This window comes from Nicotiana tabacum, chromosome 10 (genome assembly GCF_000715075.1).
Source record: "Nicotiana tabacum cultivar K326 chromosome 10, ASM71507v2, whole genome shotgun sequence".
Classification (NCBI taxonomy): Eukaryota; Viridiplantae; Streptophyta; class Magnoliopsida; order Solanales; family Solanaceae; genus Nicotiana; species Nicotiana tabacum.
The window spans coordinates 22,715,308-22,737,304 of record NC_134089.1 but is presented as its reverse complement, the minus strand read 5'-3'; the positions used below and the strand labels follow the sequence as shown (position 1 = coordinate 22,737,304).

The window sequence follows — 21,997 nt, the reverse complement described above, 5'->3', positions numbered from 1 at the left end:
CCTGATTACCAACACTTGAATTGTTTTCCCTTTGTTCTCCAGGTGGGATCCTAATTACCAACACTTGAATTGCTTTCTCTTTGTTCTCCAGGTGGGCTCTTGATTACCAACGCTTGAATTCTTTTTCCCTTTATTTTCCAGGTGGGCTCCTGATTACCAACACTTGAATTGTTTTCTCTTTGTTCTCCAGGTGGGCTCCTGATTACCAACACTTGAATTGCGTTTCCCTTTGTTCTTCAGGTGGGCTCCTGATTACCAATACTTGAATTGCTTTTTCCTTTGTTCTTCAGGTGGGCTCCTGATTACCAACACTTTAACCGTATTCCCTTACTCTCCAGGTGGGCGCCTGATTGCCAAAACTTTAATTTGCTTTTCCTTGGAACTTGATTTGTTTTCCCTTTGTTCTCCAGGTGGGCTACTGATTGCCAAACTTGAACTACTCCCTCTTGCGACTGCTTTTCCTTTGAACTGTCTTCCCTTGTTTCTCCAGGTGGGTTGCTGATTGTTTGAACCTGAGTCGTCCTCCATTCTTAAAACTCGTGTTGTCTTCTCTTGTTCTCCAGGTGGGTGCCAGATTTCAACAAAATCGACAAAACAAATGAAATTTTCTGCCCCAATTTGGTAGCTAGGCACATCTATGAGTGTTAATTGAATCATGTTACCAGAAAACCTCAAAGAATTTTAAAAGCTAGATCCCATTATCCAGGAATGTCCTGAAACTCCTAACTAATGACAATTTTAAAGCTAAATTATATTTCCTGAAGGTATGACTTCTGCTAAATCTTGTTATCTATGAAGGTCTTAAAACTAAATCCCATTATCCAGGAGAATCCTGAAAATTTCCAGTTGAGTCTTGTACTAAGAATGAAAACTTCAAAACCAACTTATATTTTCTCAAAGTAGAGCTTATGCTAGGTCTTTTTACTCATGAATGTTTTGGATTTTAACTAAGTCCCATTGTCCAGGATAAGGGTGAGCATAAAATCCAAAAAACCGAATTCCGAACTGGACCGAATTAATTTGGTATTTCGATTTCGTTTTTTCGGTATTTCGGTATAATTCGGTACTAAATTTTTGGTATTTTGGTATAACAGTATGGTTCTCGGTATTAAGACATTGATAATTCGGTATACCGAAATACCAAATTTATATATGTGCTTCCAGCTCAAAATTTTAAGTTTACTTCTAGCCCAGTAACTCAAGACTAAGCCCAATTGCCCAAGTCCATCTCTTTCCCTTGTTTCTAAGGACTAGATTTAAAATTAGGTTTCTCTCAATTAAGTGAGAGAACAGATCGGCTGTGTGACCTTGTGGCTACGAGTGCGAGTGTGCGACTGCGAGTACTGTGACTGCAAAACGACTTCACAACCTCGATGCCGACGTCTCTCAAGCGTGACTTCTTGTTTCCTCATTTTTTTACCTTCATTATTCAATCTTCAACTCTTCAACAGGTTTACAACTTTTTCATTCTTCAATCTTCAGTTTATAACTTTGTATTTTGTAACCAATAGTTTATTTTCTTGTGTTGATCCTTTTAGATAAGCCTAAAAGCTAAGCTATGTGATAAACAAGTGTGTATCTGAAATGGTTATACCTCATGATTTACAACATGTAAGTCCTGTGATTTCTTTTAGAAAAATGAAGGAAACATTAATTGATATAATAACTAAAAAGATGGAGGTGCATATATTCACGAGAATAGCGTTATCATTTTTGGGGTTACATTAGCACTAAAGAAATTAAAATCTGTGACACACACTCGAATCTTGATGCTTCCAAAATACTTTAAATTTACAAATTAGAGAAAAGTAAATAATTTATTAGGATTAATAAGAGGGAGAGCGATTATAGCAGATTATTTGTGTGATTGTTTGACTGTCTGTATTTGTTTTAATTTGTGTTTGACTGTTTGTAAAAAGATCTAAACCCAACTCTAGTCTCAATTTGTGTTTGACTGTTTGTATTTGTTTTAATTTTGTATAGATAACACATGCTCCTAGATTTCCTATTCTTTCAGAGTTGGCTCGTGATGTGTTGGCCATTCCAATTTCTAGTGTAGCGTCGGAATGTGTGTTTAGCACCGATGGTCGTATTCTTGATTCATTTAGGAGTTCATTGACTCCTAAATGGGTGCAAACTCTTATTTGTGTTCAAGATTGGTTTAGAGAAGAGAAGAATCCTATTAGTGTTGAAGAAGACTTGAAGTATCTTGAGGAACTTGAGCTTGGTAAGCTTTAATTTTTTTTGTGTATTTTAGTTCAAAATAATATATTACACTTGTTTATTTATATGACGTATTTGGTCGAATTATCTTTAGATATGGAAAATAATGGAAGCACTACTACCATTATTTGATCACTTTGATGTATAGTTGCAACTTGAGTGGTGAGTTGACTACTCTATTTGTTTGGTGATATACTTTTGTAGTTTTGTTCTTTTATCATCAAAAAAAATATATTCTAACTTGTGATTTTATCTTCTTTTTTAGGTTCAAGTTCAATCATGCCCCGTGCTCCTAAAGTACGCTCTCATGTTTGGGAACACTTCCAGAAATCCGTATTCAAGACTAAGTTGATTTTGTTGCTACTTGCCTGCTTATTAGTTAAACTTACAACTTTATGTTCTGCAGAATGGCAGTAGCCAGTTGTTTTGCAAACTTTGCATAATGTTGTTGCTGTGACTTGTGAGCTTGTGACACTTTAGTTATTATTACTTAAAGTGTAAACTTGAATTCTGTTTGGCAGGTTTGTCTATGTGTTTTTGTTGCATTGTGTTTAATGCTGCTGCTACTCATTAGTGGTAGCATGATTCATCTGCGTAAAGTGTAAGTTTGAATTAAAATTTCTACTGCTGGGTTGCTGCTCATAGTTCAGTATGATTTTGTAGTCCATGTTTGGTTTATTGGTGCTGAATGTTGATGCCTTTACATTTGATTCATTCCGGAAAGATTTTCCTTTTAGTCAGAATCTTTCCTTGCATATTCTTATTACAATTACAATTAGTCATTATCTTTTCTTTTACTGGTTTTAGCCAGTAGGTCCTTCGATTCCTTTCACAATGTCTCAAGTGTATAATAGCAACATTACTTACGAGAAATGAACGGAAAGATTTTCCTTAATTAGGAATGCACTTCGATTTTATTTTAACTTGCTAAGGCTCTTAGAACATAGCAGTTAGCAGTACGTGACAAATTTATATGTATCAAACCGAAACCATACCGAAACAGTACCGAACTAAACTAAGATTTACCGAACTGTACCGAATTACTTTGGTACGGTATTTGGTATATACAATTGATAAATCGAATACCGAAATACCGAACCGAAATTCTTAATACCAAACCGAAGTACCGAATGCCCACCCCTAGTCTAGGACAGTCTTGAGAACTTACGGTCAAACCTATTTAGTACTTGCTTTCCTTACGAAGGGTTTCTCCGAAACAAACAAAATTTTCTGCCCCTGTTTCAATCAAAGAAAAATCTTGTCAGTTTAAAAAATGTGGTGGTTAGTTTGCGGGATTCTTGCTGAAGGTGGCCCTCTCGCTGCCGTGCTTTGCTTTGACTGTCTGCCTTGAACTGGCCAAAAATTGTTTACCTTTCTGACTGAATCTCAAACGCAGGACCCTGAATGACCCGAGTGTTCTACACTCAACCCGTCGTTTTACATTTTTGTCCCTCCAATTTGAACCTCTATATCTTCCAAAAAAATCATAAACCCCTTGACCGTTTGAACTTTCATTAACACCTTATTTTCACTTTTGCATCATGCTATTTCAGGTATGCTTTGGCCGCACTTTGCTTTGTGCAATTTGGAAGTTGGTAGTAATCTTTGAAATCCTTTCTTACTTGCTTATACAAGGCTGACATTGAAAAAACCTTAGAGAAATAAACCCAAAAGAAATGAAATGCGATGACTTTGAGAGTTAGGAATAAAAGAAAATCCAGAATTGGATGACTGTTTGAGAGGGGAAAAGGAAAAGAGACTCATCTGAGTGGAACGACCGGTACCAATGATCATGACATGCATTTCGGATTAATCAGCCCAGCCTATTCAAACAATCTTCTTTCAATCTTCACACCTTTATGCCCGGGGTTCGCATAATCTAACTCTCTTGCCAAGTCAACAACCTTATTTGACTTGCAGTGCCCTGAAGTGTTTTCACCAACAAACCTCTCTCATTTATTTATCTCTCAACTCACTGTCGCCTTAGGATGCCCATGAGGGTTTTCACCAATAAGACTCTCTCATTTTTTATTTCTGTCAACTTTCCATCGCCTTACAGTGCCCGTGAGGGTTTTCACTAATAAGACTCTCTCATTTTTCATTTCCCTGCTCAGAATGGAGTGTTGCCCCTGACACGAATTGCCTCTACTTACTCAACTTGGCCTCTCTCGAAGACTAATCAGAAGGTCTTTCTTTGGACCGTAATGTGGGCTTTTGGATAGGGTTAGAAAGAAAGAATATCAAAAGGCTCAAAACAATTTGAAAGGGTTTAAAATTACAACTTTTGGAATCATATTTCTTACAACAACCGCAACTTTCTGATCTAGTTTCTTTGCTTGGGGACTTTTGAATTTTTATTTTGATAGGACCGAACCATGAGGCTGCCTACGTATCCTTTGAAGGAATCAGGTCGAATGTAGTTCATGTCATAAGAATTACTTTGTTGTTGTGATTTTTCTCTTTTCTTTTTCTTTCTATCTTTTCCTTTTCTTTGCTTTTCTTCTTTTTCTTTTATTTTTTTTCTTTTCTCCTTTTCTCACTCTTTTCCATTCTTTTCTTTCTCTTTTCTCTTTTCTTTTCTTTTTTTCTACTCACTTTTTGCGCTCGTATTTTCGAACTTTTCTACTGATTCCAAAAGAGGGGTATGAAAGGAAATAAATAATGCTCCAATGGGTAACAAAGGATAAAGTATTTAGATAATAGAACAAAATGCCTTCGTCATTCCAATATTCAAAACATGCCAAGTACAAACAACACAATTTAAACCAAAGAAATCATACATAATATCTTTTGACCGCATCAGAATTGATAGCCATATCTACACATTTGCCTTCTATATCTGTCAAATATGAAGTACCATTGGACAACACTCTCGTTATGATGAATGGCCCCTGCCAATTTGGGGCGAACTTGACTTTCGCTTCAGCCTGATGTGGAAGGATGGGTTTCAATACTTGCTGAACGATTTCAAATTTCCGCGGACGCACTTTCTTGTTGTATGCTCTTGCCATTCTCTTTTGATACAACTGGCCATGACACAATCTTTTTTCATCAATCAAACTCAATTGCTCCAGACGGGTTTTGAACCACTCATCATCATCAATTTCGGCTTCAGCGACAACCCAAAGGGATTGAATTTCAACTTCCACGGGTATCACCGCTTTTGTGCCGTATACCAACAAATAAGGAGTTGCACCTACTGAAGTGAGCACAATAGTGCGATAGCCCAATAATGCAAAGGACAACTTCTCATGCCATTGCCTGGAACCTTGCACCATTTTCCGAAGTATCTTCTTTATGTTTTTATTGGCTACCTCAACTGCTCCGTTCGCCTTGGGGCGGTATGGGATGGAATTGCGATGTGTAATCTTAAACTATTGACACACTTCCTTCATCATATGACTATTAAGATTAGCACCATTATCTGTGATAATCACCTTTGGGATTCCGAACCGACAAATGATATTTGAATGAACAAAATCGACCACTACCTTCTTGGTCACAGATTTGAAAGTTTTAGCTTCAACCCACTTAGTGAAATAGTCAATGGCCATCAGAATGAACCCGTGTCCATTGGATGCTGCTGGCTCAATTGCTCCGATAACATCCATACCCTAAGCAAAAAAGGGTCATGGTGCAAATATTGTGTGCAATTCAGATAACGGAGAATGAATCAAATCTCCGTGTACTTGACATTGATGACACTTGCGCATAAAACTTATACAATCTCTCTCCATGGTGAGACAATAATAACCTGCTTGAAGAATTTTCTTTACCAGAACATACTCACTCATATGCGGTTCGCAGACTCCGGAATGCACTTCGGTCATGATAGTCGTGGCCTGTCTAGCATCTATGCATCTTAACAATCCAAGATCTGGAGTCCTTTTGTACAAAACTCCTCCACTGAAGAAAAATCCACTTGCTAAATGATGAATTGTTCTCTTTTGGTCACATGTGGCTTGTACTGGATATACCCTCATTCTGATATACTCCCTGATGTCATGAAACCATGGTTTACCATCAAGTTGTTCTTCAATCACATTACAGTAAGCATGTTGATCACGAACTTTAATATGCAGAGGATCAACATAAGCTTTGTCCGGATGGTGCAACATTGACGCCAAGGTAGCCAAGGCATCGACAACCTCATTATGGATCCTTGGAATGTGCCTGAATTCTCTTGATCGAAACCGCTTACAAAGATCATGCAGACATTGTCGATACGGTATAAGCTTTAAATCCTGCGTCTCTCATTCTCCTTGAATCTGGTGCACCAGAATGTCCAAGTCTCCTAAGACCAAGACTTCCTGGATTCCCATATCTACAGCTAGCCTTAAACCCAAAATTCATGCTTCATACTCGACCATATTGTTGGTGCAATAGAAATGAAGCTGAGCAGTGACATGGTAGTGATGCCTTGTTTCAGAAATGAGTACAGCTCATATCCCAACGCTTTTCATGTTAGCAGCCCCATCAAATAAAAATTTCCACCCGGGCTTTTCATCTTTCTCGACTTCATCAATGTGCATTACCTCTTCATCAGGAAAATAACTCTTCAAAGTTTCATATTCTTCGTCCACCAAGTTCTCGGCCATAGCTTGAGCTTTTATCGCCGTTTGAGTCACATATACGATGTCAAACTCTGTGAGCAAGATTTGCCACTTTGCGAGCCTTCCTGTGGGCATGGGTTTCTGAAAGATATACTTTAGAGGATCCAGGAGAGAAATGAGGTAAGTAGTATAGGATGACAAATAATGCTTCAGCTTCTGTGCTACCCAAGTTAGGCACAACATGTCCTCTCAAGGGGAGTATACTTAACCTCATAAGATGTGAATTTCTTACTGAGATAGTAGATGGCTTGCTCTTTCCGGCCAGTGATGTCATGTTGACCCAACACACAGCCAAACGAGTTATCCAAAACCGTCAAATACAGAATCAAAGGTCTTCCTGGTTTTAGTGGGACCAACACTAGTGGGTTTGACATGTACCCCTTTATCTTATCAAATGCTTCCTAACACTCATCGGTCCATTTGACCGCAACATCCTTCTTTAGCAACTTAAAGACGGGCTTGCAAGTTGTCGTGAGCTGAGCAATGAACCTGCTGATGTAGTTCAGCCTCCCTAGCAGACTCATCACCTCGGTCTTATTCTTTGGCGGTGGTAACTCTTGGATAGCTTTGATCTTTGACGGATCCAATTCAATGCCTCGACGACTGACTGTGAACCTCAACAGTTTCCCCGGTGGAACACAAAATACGCACTTCGCAGGATTGAGCTTAATATTGTACCTGAGGAGCCTCTGGAAAAACTTTCTCAAATCTCTGACGTGGTCAGACTGCTTCTTGGACTTTATGATCACATCGTCCATGTAAACCTCAATCTCATTGTGTATCATGTCATGGAATATGGTTGTCATTGCCCTCATATAAGTTGCCCCGACATTTTTCAAACCAAAAGGCATGACCTGGTAGCAATATGTTCTCCATGGCGTGATGAATGCCGTCTTTTCCGTATCTTTCTCATCCATTAGAATCTGATGATACCCCGCATAGCAGTCCACAAAAGATCCAATCTCATGCTTGGCACAATTATCAATCAAAATGTGGATATTTGGCAGTGGGAAGTTATCCTTTGGACTTGCCTTGTTGAGATCACGGTAATCAACACACACTCTGGTCTTACCATCCTTCTTTGGCACATGCACAACATTGGCTAGCCACGTGGGATACAGCGTGACCCGAATGACCTTTGCATCAAGCTGCTTTGTGGCCTCTTCTTTAATCTTCACACTCATCTCAGTTTTGAATTTTCTCAACTTTTACTTAACGGGAGGGAATGCTGGATCAATTGGCAATTTTTGGACCACCAAATCGGTACTCAAGCCTAGCATGTCGTCATACGACCATAAAAAATATCCTTATACTCAAACAATGCTTTAATTATTTCTTCCCAGATTTGCGGTTCAAGATGGACACTTATCTTAGTTTTTCTGACATTATCTGAATCCCCTAGATTGATTGCTTCCGTATCATTCAGATTAGGCTTGGGTTTTTCTTCAAAATGACTTAGTTCCTTACTAATCTCTTCAAAGGCCTCATCCTCATCATATTCTGATTCATCATTACACTCCATTTCTTGGATTATTATTTTAGAATTAGATTGACTTTTAAAACTGGGACGAAGATTCCTCATGCATGTCATGTCATTGAAACCAACATAAAAAGAACTGTATAGAGAATAAAAGAAAAACAAAAATAAAACTATCAGGAATGATGAAAAAGGGAAATTGCATTTCATTGAAAATAAAAGATATCATGGTTTGTACATCAACAAGTAGAAAATAAAAGTCTGGGTCACAACCCTGGAATGACCCAGATAGAAAGGAAAATGAAACAAACTACCAAGAATCCTTTCGGGTAGGGAGAAGAGTAGCCTTCCAATTGTTAAGCTTTACATTCGGCCCTACGAACTACACGTCCGCTTTGCTAGAACCTTCTCCAACTTCCACCATGTTCACATCATCAAACAACCTCTGGAATCTTTCAATTAGCTCATCATCAATGTCAACCACAAAACTTGGAACTGTCGTCACTGGGTGTTTCCTAGAACCGAGCTTGACAAAAGACCTAGAGAGATGCGGAACAGGCTTTGGAAGTGCCCACGCCTTCTGTTTCAACCTTTTAGCTCTTCTCACGTCTACCGCTGTAGGTTTGAATCCAAGACCGAACGTACCCAAATTCTTAGGGAGGGACACTGGCTGTATGATACCCTGCAGAGATGCACTCAAACCTTTACCGGGCGCAAAGCCATTTTTCAACATTTCAAAGGCCACCATGACTGATGCTGAGGTTATCTTTGGGGTCGGAACACATTTCCCTTCTGGAACCTTCTCTACCGGCACTGTTTCAAAAACTTGATAGACTCAAGTCCCTTTGTCATCTTCAACCTTAATGAACGAGACAGAGGCATCACTGTGAGCAAACAAATTATCTTTACCATGCACGACGATCTCTTGTCTATCCCATTCGAACTTGACCATCTGATGTAGAGTGGACGAGACTGCTTTGGCGGTATGAATCCAAGGTTGACCTAAAAACAAATTGTAAGAGATGGATACGTCTATCACCTGGAAATCCATGGTGAATTCCACCAGTCCTATTATCAACTCAAGCACTATATCACTAACTAAATCTTTCCCTTCACCGTCAAATCCCCGAACACAGATGTTGTTCTTGTGAATCCTCTCATCATCCACTTTCAACTTGTTCAGAGAAAGAGAGGGCAGATGTTTGCACTGGAACCATTGTCAACTAATACCCTGGTAACCACAGAATCTTCACACTTCACCATAAGATAGAGGACTCTGTTGTGTTCAGTACCTTCCACAGGCAACTTGTCATCAGAGAAGGTGACCCTGTTCACCTCAAATATTTTGTTGGCGATCTTTTTCAGATGGTTTATTAAAATTTTGTCAGGAACATGAGCATCGTTCAGAATTTTCATCAAGGCCCGACGATGCTCGTCTGAGTGGATTAATAATGACAGCAATGAAATCTGAGCAGACATCTTTCTCAACTGCTCCACGGTGGAGTAATCTTGTACCTTCATTTTCCTCAGAAACTCTTCTGCCTCTTCTTCAGTTACTACTTTCTTCACTAGAACTGGGTTATCTCTGGATGTTTTAGCTTTCCATAACTCTTCCGGGGCAAAGCATCTCCCTAAACGTGTTAATCCCTAGGCCTCATTGACCTCTTCTTTCACTTCATTTCCCTTATAGTTCACTATCACTCGTTCATGGTTCCATGGGATGGCCTTGGTGCTGATTACCGGCAACTGAGTTACAAGCTTGCTGATGACAGAATCCGTACGGGCACCCTATACAATTATGATAGTCTTGTTTGCCGCTCCTGGAACAACCACTTTCGACTTTTCTTGCTTCGCCGCGACATCACTTGGGGGTCCTTTCTTGTTTGCCACAGATGGTTTACCGTTTGCCTTGCTCAACTTGTTCACTGATCCTTCAACTATTGGTTTTTTAACTAGCTTGACCTTACTGGACCGAATCATCATGACGGTCTGTGAAGGATTCTTGGGTTCCCCTCCCTTATGTACTATCTCAATCATGTTTGTTTCTTGATGGGCTGGTATTGGGTTCTGGTTGATGTTGGGTGCCTCTGGAGTTTGGACTTCAATCCGGTTTGTGTTAATGAGCTCATGGATAGCATTTTTCAAGTTCCAGCTGTAGACACCTGATTTTTGACCCTCCCCAGGAATTTCTACATTTTTAGCTTAAATATTTAATTTAGGTCTAATATAGTTATTTTGACTATTTTTACTTTATTTTCCTCGCAAAAGAAAAATTACAAAAAAAATATATATAAATTTTAGTTTATGTATTTCTCATAAACTTGAAAAAATACAAAAAATTGTACTTAATTTTTGTACTTTATATAATTTCGAAAATTACCAAAAAAATATAGTTCTATTAATGTTTTGTAGTCATTTTAATTTTGGAAAAAATATAAAAAAATATTACTTTATATTTTATCTTTATATAAAAACGAAAATTAAAAAAAGATTAAATAGTTTATTAATATTTAAAAACGAAAATTAAATAGTTTTATTAATATTTCGTAGCTATTTTAATCTTGAAAAAATATTAAAAAAAATATAGTTTTGTTTAAATATTAGTCTTATTTTGGTAGCTATTTTGCTTACATAGGATTAGTCGAACAACGTCGTGTTCTTAATCGGGTTCGGGCAAAAGAATAATATTCGGGTTCAAACTACCCGGTGTTAGGCCTAATTTTCGGACCTAGCCCATAATAATCCAAGTCCACCACGCGGGGGGAACACGGACGGAACACCGTACACGGGGAACCCCACCACGCGTGGGGGACACAAACCTTGAACCCCACCACGCGTGGGGCTCATTTTTCTTGGCATGGGGTATCAAATACACGGACTTGGAAATTTTGGGGGGAGGCTTTTGAAAAACCAACTGGGCACTATTCATCTTCTTCCCAAAAAGAAGAAGAAGAAGAACGAAAAACCAACGGAGAACTTGAAAAATTTGGGAAGGAGAGGAACTGTTCATCTTCTTCATTCTTTGAAGAAGATAGAAAAACCTAACGAAACCGGACTGTCCAAAAACTCACGTCCGAAACAGCCCAGCTACCCCATGAAACCACATGTACCACGACCCTTCCACCCCCGTTAACGACCCCGACGCTATAACCACCACCCTTCGACGAAAAAAAACCAGTCGCTACCAGCCCCTCGTCGTCCAGTCCTCGACACTACTGTCCAAACCACCTACTGCCTGCAGGTCCAGCCATGAACGACCACCACTCTTCCTCCTAGCTCCAACAAACCAGTCCGACACTCCTCCATTGAAGCCGATGACCACAGTTGTTGCTGTTGCGTCGTCACTAGCCATTAATCACTGCCCTCTACTCCCTCACGTCCAAAACGCCACCACCAACGTCCGTCGACCACCAGCTTCCCCCCCTCGTTGTCACTGTCCCCCAGCCTACGTCCGAACGCCACCACAAACGATGCCCAGCTCCTGCTGCGTCGTCACTGTCCAAACGATCCCTTCTGTTCCATCTCCTCGTATCAGTCGGACGCGTCGAAAAATACAGCAGCAACCAACAATCTCTGGTCGTTGATAGCTTTGGGTCCGAGTTTTCTGTTTCCATCGAGGTCGTCGTCGTTCGTCGAGGTCCGGTACGTCGAGGTGTTTGTCCGAGGTTTCGTCATTGTTCCTCGTTGAGTGAGGTCAGGTTCGAGTTCCGTCGGGGGCACTGTTTGTCGTTCTAGGACTGTCGAGGTTCGAAGGTTAGTGTTCTTCGTCCTTTGTTTCATTTCGTTCGTTTCACATATTAAGGTTCAAGGTGAATGTCAACAATGCAATTTTTTGTCGTTTTGTTAAAAAATGTTTATCTTATGGTTAGTTACTGCATATGCTTAAAGTAAATGTGAGAACATATCGTGAGATTAAATTTTTATGAGAATGTCTACTTCTATGCATATATTTGTGTTTATTAAGGGAACAATTTGACATCCAGTGAATTGTTGCGAACATATGTACTCGCGTATATTATGTACTCTCATTGTAATAGGTATGTGAACACCCGAATGAAAAATAATGACTACTAGCGTTTAAGCCTTATTTCTCATTCTTTAGTAATAGAAGTTGGGTTTAATAACAATAACAATACATTAGCAAAGTTGGGACTAATAGGAGCCTTACTAAAATTCTTAGAATTCGGGACATGCCGTTTTAGCGAATTTTATGGTCTTCCCAAAATAACAATACGCTAGTTGCTTTGGGCGCGCATTTAATAATTTTATCTCCTTAAACTCGGGTGCACATTTATGTGACCCAAATCGAAATCTCAACGGAATCGAAATGTGTCTCTAATCGCGGGTACATTGATTGTGGCGTGGTCTGAGATGCATTTCCATGACGTTGCAAATTCGTTTTTAATAACGAATGAGACGAGCCTCGACAAACAAAAAGTGCACAAGCTGCGGGGCCCTCTAAATGTATATATTAAAATACTTAGAATTCAAGGAGAGGCCGTTTAGCGAATTTTACGGCCTTCCCCAAAATAACAAAGATGCTAGTTGCTTTAGGCGCGCCTTTAATAATTTATTTTCCTTAACTCGGGTGTGCATTTATGTGACCCAAATCCAAATCTCAACCGAGTCGAGATATGTCAACAACCACGTGTGCATTGATGTAACGTGGTTCGAGATATGTTTTCACGACGTTGCAATTCCCTGTAAAAAAAAAATAATAATAATTATGAAAGCGGTAAAAGTTAAAATTTGCACATAAGTTCATATTTGTATAAAATTAGATAATCAAGCCGAATATAATAGTTGAGCGACCGTGCTAGAACCACGGTATTCGGGAATGCCTAAGACCTTCTCCCGGGTTAACAGAATTCCTTATCCGGATTTCTGGTATGCAGACTGTAATATTGAGTCATTCTTTTCCTCGATTCGGGATTAAAATTGGTGACTTGGGACACCCTAAATCTCCCAAGTGGCGACTCTGAAATAAATAAACCAATCCCGTTTCGATTGTCCTTTAATTGGAAAAAACTCCCTTGCCCCCTCGCGGGTACGTAAAAAGGAGGTGTGACAGCTCTGGCGACTCTGCTGGGGACTAAACCCAAAACCACTGGTTCAGGGTTGGAAATTCGAGCTTAGATAAATTGTTATATTTGGTTTTATCTGATTTTGTTATATGTTTGGGCTTAATGTGCTAAATGATGCTTCTACCGCTTTGATATTATTTGAACTATATATAAACTGTGCCGAAACCCTTCTCTTCTTACCTCCGGGGAGAAGCTCGCTGGTCGAGACTCCCTATTCTGTTAGTGTCATACCTTGAAATAAGAAAGAGGCCGGACAAGTTACAAAGCCGGACGACCCCGCGGGTCCCCGGTACATAGCCCCCTCCTCGACTCGAGTTGTCCGCTCGGGTACACTGTCTAGAACAAATACCCAGGTTTTGAACCTAGAATAACTCAACTTCATGCCGGATCCCTAGTAGGAGCGTTTATTTGCATCATATGCATTTGACTTAGGGGACTCAACACAGGGGTTGGGTCCGTCTAGGACAAGCAACCTGAAAATAATAGACCATCTTTTGGCATCTTATGTGCTACATGTTGTACTTATTCAAGGGTGAATGGGTCGTTTGGCGGACCAATAATAGTTGCGGACAAATGACACACCTTGTTAGGTTGATCACGTTTAATAAGAAGGCCGCACGTTTTTCCAGCATGGTGTTATTTTAATCAAAGCATGGGGAACATTTGTGGAATCCAAGAATTCTTGGAATTCCCTATGTCCCCCACGCTTGCTTTTTGGGAAAGCACATGGGGAACATTTGTGGAATCCAAGAAGCCTTGGAATTCCCTATGTCCCCCACGCTTCGTTTTTTAATCAAAGCATGGAGAACATTTGTGGAATCCAAGAATTCTTGGAATTCCCTATGTCCCCCACGCTTGCTTTTTGGGAAAGCACATGGGGAACATTTGTGGAATCCAAGAAGCCTTGGAAATCCACTATGTCTCCCACGCTTCATTTTTGGGAAAAGCACATGGGGAACATTTGCGGAACCCAAGAAATCTTGAAATTCCCTATGTCCCCCATGCCACATTTTTGAAAATATAATAAATATAAAAAATAAAATATATATGTATATATATAAAAAAAAACATTGAAAATTCAAAAAAAAAAAGATTGTGTATGTTTTCATCATCATCCACAAATTAGAAAATAGTGGAAAAGAGGAGAAAATAACAGCGTGGAGAAAAGTCCAAGTAGAGTCGAAGCTCTGTCGAAATTTTGAGAAAATGAAAAATGTCTTATTAGTTTGTTTATTAGCAGTCTTGTTTTGAAAAAATGTCAAAAAGTCCAAAAGTTTTATTAGGTTAAAAAAAAAGGAGTCGGGCGTTGAAAATGGTTTTATTATTGCAAATATATGTATATATAAAAAATCCAAAAAGTTTTTCTTTATTTCCAAAAAATGTATATATATCTTTATGTATTGCAAAAACATTTGTCTTGCCAAAGGTTTAAAATATGTGTTATTTATTTGTTTATGAAAATGACAAAATTAAAATAATCCAAAAATATTTTCTCCATTATTGGCTTCTCTAGGAAGACTTTCTAATTGTTTTCAAAAAATAATATAATATAAAATAAATAAAAAAAAAACAAATCCGAAAATATTTTGATTCTTCTTTCAAAAATTGAAAAGAAAATTCAAAAAAAACACATTTTTAAAAGCATTTCTTTTATTAAAGGTAAAATTCCGAAAAATATTTTCTTCTTCCTTTAGAATAAGAAAAAAAACAAATGGAAATTAAAAAAAAAATATATCTTAGAAGTCTTTCTTTTAAAAAGAAAATCAATCAAAAATATTTCCTTTCTCCTTTTAAAGTAGTTCTTTCACAAATTCAAAAAAGGAAGTTAGTTCATCTACTTATTCTTGATTACCCGAACTACGCGGGTTTGATTCTCACCGGATGTGAGATACGTAGGCAACCCTCATCGGGTCCAACCCCACCTTTTGCTAAAAAGTCAAAAACAAATAAAAAAAATCGTTAATTTGTTTGTTTGTTATGAATGAAAAATAATAGTCTATTTGATTGTTGTGAAAAATAATAATAAAAAAAATAGAAAATGGAAAAGGGTCTTCTCGAAAATAGTTTATTTGCCCGAACTACGCGGGTTTGATTCTCACCGGATGTGAGATACGTAGGCAACACTCATCGGGTCCAACCCCCACATTTTGCTAAAAGCCAAAAAACAAATAATAATAATAATAAAATAATAAAAAATATGTCAAATTTTAATTTTGTCATAAAGAAGTCGGGTGACGCTGTTTTGTCAAGACATAGCCGAATGTTCCCGAAAGGGACGCCGGAAGGCTGACTTTGCATAAACAGCCACCTTTGGGTCATTTTTTAAAATTTGGTCTGGTTGACCCACACAGCCTTTAAATCTTCGTCCCCGAGACGTTGAAAGGCCGTGCTTGCAATATTGTGTTTTCAAATTTGGAAAAAATGATAAAAAGAGTCATAAATAAGTCAGGTGATGCTGTTTTGTCATAAATAGCCGAATGTTCCCGAAAGGGACGCCGGAAGGCTGACTTTGCATAAATAGCCACCTTTGGTTCATTTTATAAGATTTTGTCCAGTGGACCCACACAGCCTTAAGAATCTTCGTCCCCGAAGCGCTGAAGGGCCGTGTTTGCAACACTAGGTTTTTTTTGTAATTTGAAAAAAAAAATAAAGAGTCAGCGGTTAGGTGAATACCGTTCGAATTTTTAGTCGAAAATAAGTCGAGCCAGCTTCGGTCGTTCTTGCCGAAATATCGTTCTTGCTGAAATAGACTTAGAGTATCTTTCAATTGTCGAAAGGTTATTTTCGTTAAAAGAATGGACAAGTTTGTAAAGTGTCAAAATAATCCTCCCCGGCCTCAAAATTTATGTGAAATTTGGAAGGGGCCACATTTGCAAAAAATAACCGTCTGGTTGCACTAGCAAATGGAGGAAGGAAGTTGGCCATTTGTTTTTGAAGTTTGCAAATCATTTAATTAGAATATGGGGTTTGTTTGATTTTCGAGTTTGTAGGTCATCTTCAAACCTTTGAAACCCCGTTTTGTTTAAAATGAAAATTGAAAAAAAATATTTATTATTGTTTATCTTTTATTGCACGAACTACGCAAGGTCTGATTCATGCGGGGTCATGATACGTAGGCAATCTCCATAAGATTCGACCACAACAAAAAAAGCAAAAAAGAGAATGAAAAAGAAAAAAAATCGAAAAAATGAAAAATGAAAAAAGCAAAAAAAAAAGAGAATGAAAAAAGAGAAAGAAAAAAAGAATGAAAAATCGAAAAGACAGAAAAATGAAAAAAAAAGAGAAAAAAAAATCGAAAAAAAAGAAAGGAAAAAGAAAATCGAAAAAGAAAAAAAAAGATGTCTTAATAATGGGGACCGACTGAGTCCATTTTAACCTGTTTCGTTTTGAATCACAAAGTTAAGGTGGTTGGTTTGTGGTAAGCCGGACAATGACACCCAGAATCCTTTACTTGCGTCTCATGATACAAAGTCTGCGGGGATCAGGCTTGATAACAGAAGCACTCGAAGCCTATTGAGAACTTGTTGACGGAGGTTGATGATATTGAAGCTGGTAATGGTCTTGGCAGTATTGATGCAAAGCTCAGTGGCTAAGATGCCAGTTTTGATAAAGCGGGAGGACGCTCCGTTCCTTGGATAGCAAGAGAGAAGCTTGTGGTGGCTTATTTTGTTGTCATTTCCATTGTTCGGATTATTGGGGTTGTAATTCGGATATTGTCTTGTGTCAAACTGTCTTATCTTTCCGTTTTGTCATAGCAATTTGTTTAAGTTTTGTCCAGGTTGTTTAGGATTTTATTCCGGTTTGTTTTTATCTTTACAAACCATTTCACCGGTAATCTAAATGCAAAATCCGGTCTTCTATTATTTCCAGTTTTCTTTTGTTTAGTCCTTTTATCATTTTTATTCAATGCCGATTCTAGTGACATGACATGCGCACCTAGTTTGGGCCTAATCTTAAAAGTTAATCATGAAACCCTGGGAAGGTGATCAAAGCATTTAAAGTGAATAAGAACGGTTCAAGATTAGCTGGAGCCCGAGTCATGTGAAACTGGGGCAAGTAAAACATAAACCGTTTAATGCAGGATTCGCCAAATTGGCATGAGGGTCGTTCATAATAATGAGAAAGAGAGTGTCGCCCAACGGTGCTTTAGAAGTGACAAATGAAAAAGCAAATGTTTAACATAATTGTCAAGTCCAGCACCATCGGAAGAGACTACAAATCTATTGTTTAATTGTGTTGTTTGCACTTGGCATGTTTTAAAGACTGGAATGACGAAGGCATTTTGTTCTACTACCCAAACACTATATCCTTCGTTACCCCTTTTGAGCCTTATTTATTTTCTTTCATACCCCTCGTTCGGAATCAGTAGCAACGACTAGAAGATACGAACATGGAAGATAAAAAAGAAAAAAAAAGAATAGCAAAACGACAAAAGAAAAAATGAAAAAAAAAAGAGAAAACGAAAGTCAAATGAAAAAAGAGGAATTGGGAACTACGTTTGACCTGATTCCTCAAAGAGGATACGTAGGCGCTTCACGGCTCGGTCATAGTTTTGAAAAATGAAAAAAAAATCAATTAAAATATCCCCAAGCAAGAAACTGGGGCAAAAGTTGCGTTTGTTGTAAATAAATCTAGTTCCGAAAGTTGTAATTAATAACCCAAAATTAATGTTTTTTGAGCCTTTTATACCCTTTTTTTTCTAGCCCTATCCAAAACCCACATTACGGTCCAAAGAAAGACCTTCTGATCAGTCTTCAAAAGATGCCAAGTCAGACAAATGAAGAGTCTTACCGGCGAACATAACATTCTGTTCCACAGCAGAAAGGACTCTAATCTCCAGCAGAGAGAGTCATACCGGCAACACTCCAAATCCCCAGCCGGAAAGTGATGCAAATGAGAGAGTCTTATCGGTGAAAACCTTCACAGGTACCATAAGGCGATGAAAGCTGAGAGAAGAACCAAAAATGAGAGAGACTTGATAGTGAAAACCCTTCGGGCACTACAAGTCGAATAATATTAAGAATCAGATGGGGAATCGCCAATTGAAGATCTTGAAAGATGATTGACGGTAAAGGATAGGCCACATACGCATGTCATGGCCATTAGAGTCGGTATCTGCATTTGATAGGTTTTTATTTATGGTTTCTTTTGTTAAAGAGTCATTTTTTCCTTGGTCTTTTTATTCTGTTCCCTTTTATCTTTCTCCTTTCATAGAAAAATCCCCAATAGAGTCTGTTTGGTCAGAACAAGTGTGAATTGACTTCAAAATATGCCATCAGCTTTCCAATTATGCCAGATGAGATCTGACTAGTACATCCAAATGGTATAGTCATCAAGGAACAAGCGTGAGGCCAGTGTTAAAAAAGATATCCCCAGCAAAAGGGAATTGACAAAAAGATTGACAAGTGTCAAGAGGGATACCATTGCCTTTATCAAAAGTTATAAACCTCAAGGCCAAGGCCCATGAACAAAGCAAGGAAAGCAGTGAGCATGATTTGGCGAAATCCATACTAGACTAAAAGGTCGGGGAAATGCCAGTTTCCGAGCTATGCCACAAAAGAAGGGGGATATCCCCAGTAGGAAGGGATTATCCCCAGCACATAATATCATCCCCAACAAGCTGAACGCAGAGCAAGGAAGGAGAAAGGGAAAAGCCATCCCAGTAGGAGTATCACAACCAACCACCGCGTTTTAAACTAACAAATTTTGTTTGATTTGAAACAGGTAAAGGAAACGGTATTGATGCCAGAAATGCATGCACAGGGATATTATCAAACTGGGGCAGAAAATTTTCCTTCCATTTAGAAAATTTTCTGGAAGTCAGGTACCCATTTGGGGAAGAATAAAAGATAATGCCAGTCTCGAGGGAAGTGGTCTTAGAACCAGTGTTGCCCCCAACATAATAAGTTTCAATGGAGGAAGTTGTTCCCCAGCAAAGGGATGAAACTTGAGCTCAGAAAAAGCAAGAGGCCAACATCATTCCCAACAGCCTTCAGAAGAGGGGATCACCAATTTTGAAGGAATGCAAATCCCCCAGCAGTGTTATCCTCAACAGCGTTATCCCCTAGCAAGTAAGTAAATAATCCCCAACAAGTGGTGAGGTAAGACATTTTCAAGTTTTAAGGATATTTTGGGTTCATCCGCCCTCGAATAGGATATGTTGGGTTCATCCGCCCTCGAATAGGATATGTCGGGTTCATCCGCCCTCAAATAGGATATGTCGGGTTCATCCGCCCTCAAATAGGATATGTCGGGATCATCCGCCCTCAAACAGGATATGACGGGTTCATTCGCCCTCAAATAGGATATGTCGGGTTCATCCGCCCTCAAATAGGATATGTCGGGTTCATCCGCCCTCAAACAGGATACGTCGGGTTCATCCGCCCTCAAACAGGATATATTGGGTTCATCCGCCCTCAAATAGGATATGTTGGGATCATCGGCCCTCAAATAGGGTCTTATTTTCAAAGTTATTGTTGAAGACCGGCGCCCACCTGAATAACGAGAGGAATACATTTGTCTTTTCATTTTTGTTCTAGGTCACCCACCAGTATAATGCGGGAATACATTTTTGTCTGGTCATTTCATATTCTAGGGCACCCACCAGTATAATACGGGCCTATCATTTTTCATGTCTTTATAGGCGCCCACCTGAATAACGAGAGGAATACTTTTATGTCTTAGTATAGACAGGCGCCCACCTGAATAACGAGAGGAATACTTTTTGTCTGTGCATTTCATATTTTAGGCGCCCACCTGTATAACAAGGGAACACATTTTGTGTCTTTACCATTAGGCGCCCACCTGTATAACAAGGGAATACATTCCACGTCTTTACCCATAGGAGATTCATTTCCTCCTAAGTTTGTTTTAGTTTCACCCATAGGAGATGCATTTCCTCCTAAGTTTGTTTTAGTTTCACCCATAGGAGAGGCATTTCCTCCTAAGTTTGTTTTTTACCCATAGGAGATGTATTTCCTCCTAAGTTATTTTTACCCATAGGAGAGGCATTTCCTCCTAAGTTTAGTTTTACCCATAGGGGATGCATTTCCTCCTAAGTTTGTTTTTCACCCATAGGAGATGTATTTCCTCCTAAAGTTTATTTTACCCATAGGAGATGCATTTCCTCCTAAGTTTGTTTTAGTTTTACCCATAGGAGAGGCATTTCCTCCTAAGTTTAGTTTCACCCATAGGAGAGACATTTCCTCCTAAGTTTAATTTCACCAATAGGAGACGCACTTCCTAAGAATAATTTCACCAGTAGGAGACGCACTTCCTAAGTAAGTTTCACCAATAGGAGACGCACATCCTAAGTAAGTTTCACCAATAGGAGACGCACATCCTAAGTTAAGTTTCACCAAAAGGAGACGCACTTCCTAAGGAGACGCACTTCCTAAGTTAGTTTCACCAACAGGAGACGCACATCCTAAGTTAAGTTTCACCAACAGGAGACGCACATCCTAAGAATAGTTTCATCAATAGGAGACGCACTTCCTAAGATAAGATTCACCAAGAGGAGACGCACATCCTAAGATAAGTTTCACCAATAGGAGACGCACTTCCTAAGTAAGTATCACCAATAGGAGACGCACTTCCTAAGTTAGTTTCACCAACAGGAGACGCACTTCCTAAGGAGACGCACTTCCTAAGTTAGTTTTACCAACAGGAGACGCACTTCCTAAGTTAGTTTCACCAACAGGAGATTCACCCATAGGAGAGGCGTTTCCTCCTAAGTTTGTTTTTACCCATAGGAGATGCATTTCCTCATAAAGTTTATTTTTACCAATAGGAGACGCACTTCCTAAGTCAGTTTCACCAAGAGGAGACGCACATCCTAAGTCAGTTTCACCAATAGGAGACGCACATCCTAAGAATAGTTTCATCAATAGGAGACGCACTTCCTAAGATAAGATTCACCAAGAGGAGACGCACATCCTAAGATAAGTTTCACCAGTAGGAGACGCACTTCCTAAGATAAGTTTCACCAGTAGGAGAAGCACTTCTTAAGAATAGTTTCATCAATAAGAGACGCACTTCCTAAGTCAGTTTCACCAAGAGGAGACGCACATCCTAAGTCAGTTTCACCAATAGGAGACGCACATCCTAAGAATAGTTTCATCAATAGGAGACGCACTTCCTAAGATAAGATTCACCAAGAGGAGACGCACATCCTAAGATAAGTTTCACCAGTAGGAGACGCACTTCCTAAGATAAGTTTCACCAGTAGGAGAAGCACTTCTTAAGAATAGTTTCATCAATAAGAGACGCACTTCCTAAGTCAGTTTCACCAAGAGGAGACGCACATCCTAGGTCAGTTTCACCAATAGGAGACGCACATCCTAAGAATAGTTTCATCAATAGGAGACGCACTTCCTAAGATAAGATTCACCAAGAGGAGACGCACATCCTAAGATAAGTTTCACCAATAGGAGACGCACATCCTAAGAATAGTTTCATCAATAGGAGACGCACTTCCTAAGATAAGATTCACCAAGAGGAGACGCACATCCTAAGATAAGTTTCACCAATAGGAGACGCACTTCCTAAGTAAGTATCACCAATAGGAGACGCACTTCCTAAGTTAGTTTCACCAACAGGAG

General features: G+C 39.1%; 1 protein-coding gene across 1 annotated transcript; it reads left to right on the top strand.

Moving 5' to 3' along the window:
• Window positions 1-1,260: 1,260 nt before the first annotated feature.
• Window positions 1,261-2,902, top strand: LOC107763019 (uncharacterized). Its single transcript, XM_016581427.2, has 4 exons — window positions 1,261-1,451; window positions 1,984-2,227; window positions 2,318-2,385; window positions 2,489-2,902. Exons 1-3 carry the CDS (start codon window positions 1,374-1,376, stop codon window positions 2,353-2,355), a joined length of 360 nt encoding a protein of 119 aa, XP_016436913.1. The 5' UTR covers window positions 1,261-1,373; the 3' UTR covers window positions 2,356-2,385; window positions 2,489-2,902.
• The last annotated feature ends 19,095 nt before the right edge of the window (window positions 2,903-21,997 follow it).

Coding starts and splice junctions, on each gene's coding strand:
- LOC107763019 (XM_016581427.2), top strand. CDS start 1,374: ATGCCGACGTCTCTCAAGCGTGACTTCTTGTTTCCTCATTTTTTTACC. Junction 1,452..1,983: donor AATCTTCAACTCTTCAACAG/GTTTACAACTTT, acceptor AATTTTGTATAG/ATAACACATGCTCCTAGATT. Junction 2,228..2,317: donor TCTTGAGGAACTTGAGCTTG/GTAAGCTTTAAT, acceptor AATTATCTTTAG/ATATGGAAAATAATGGAAGC.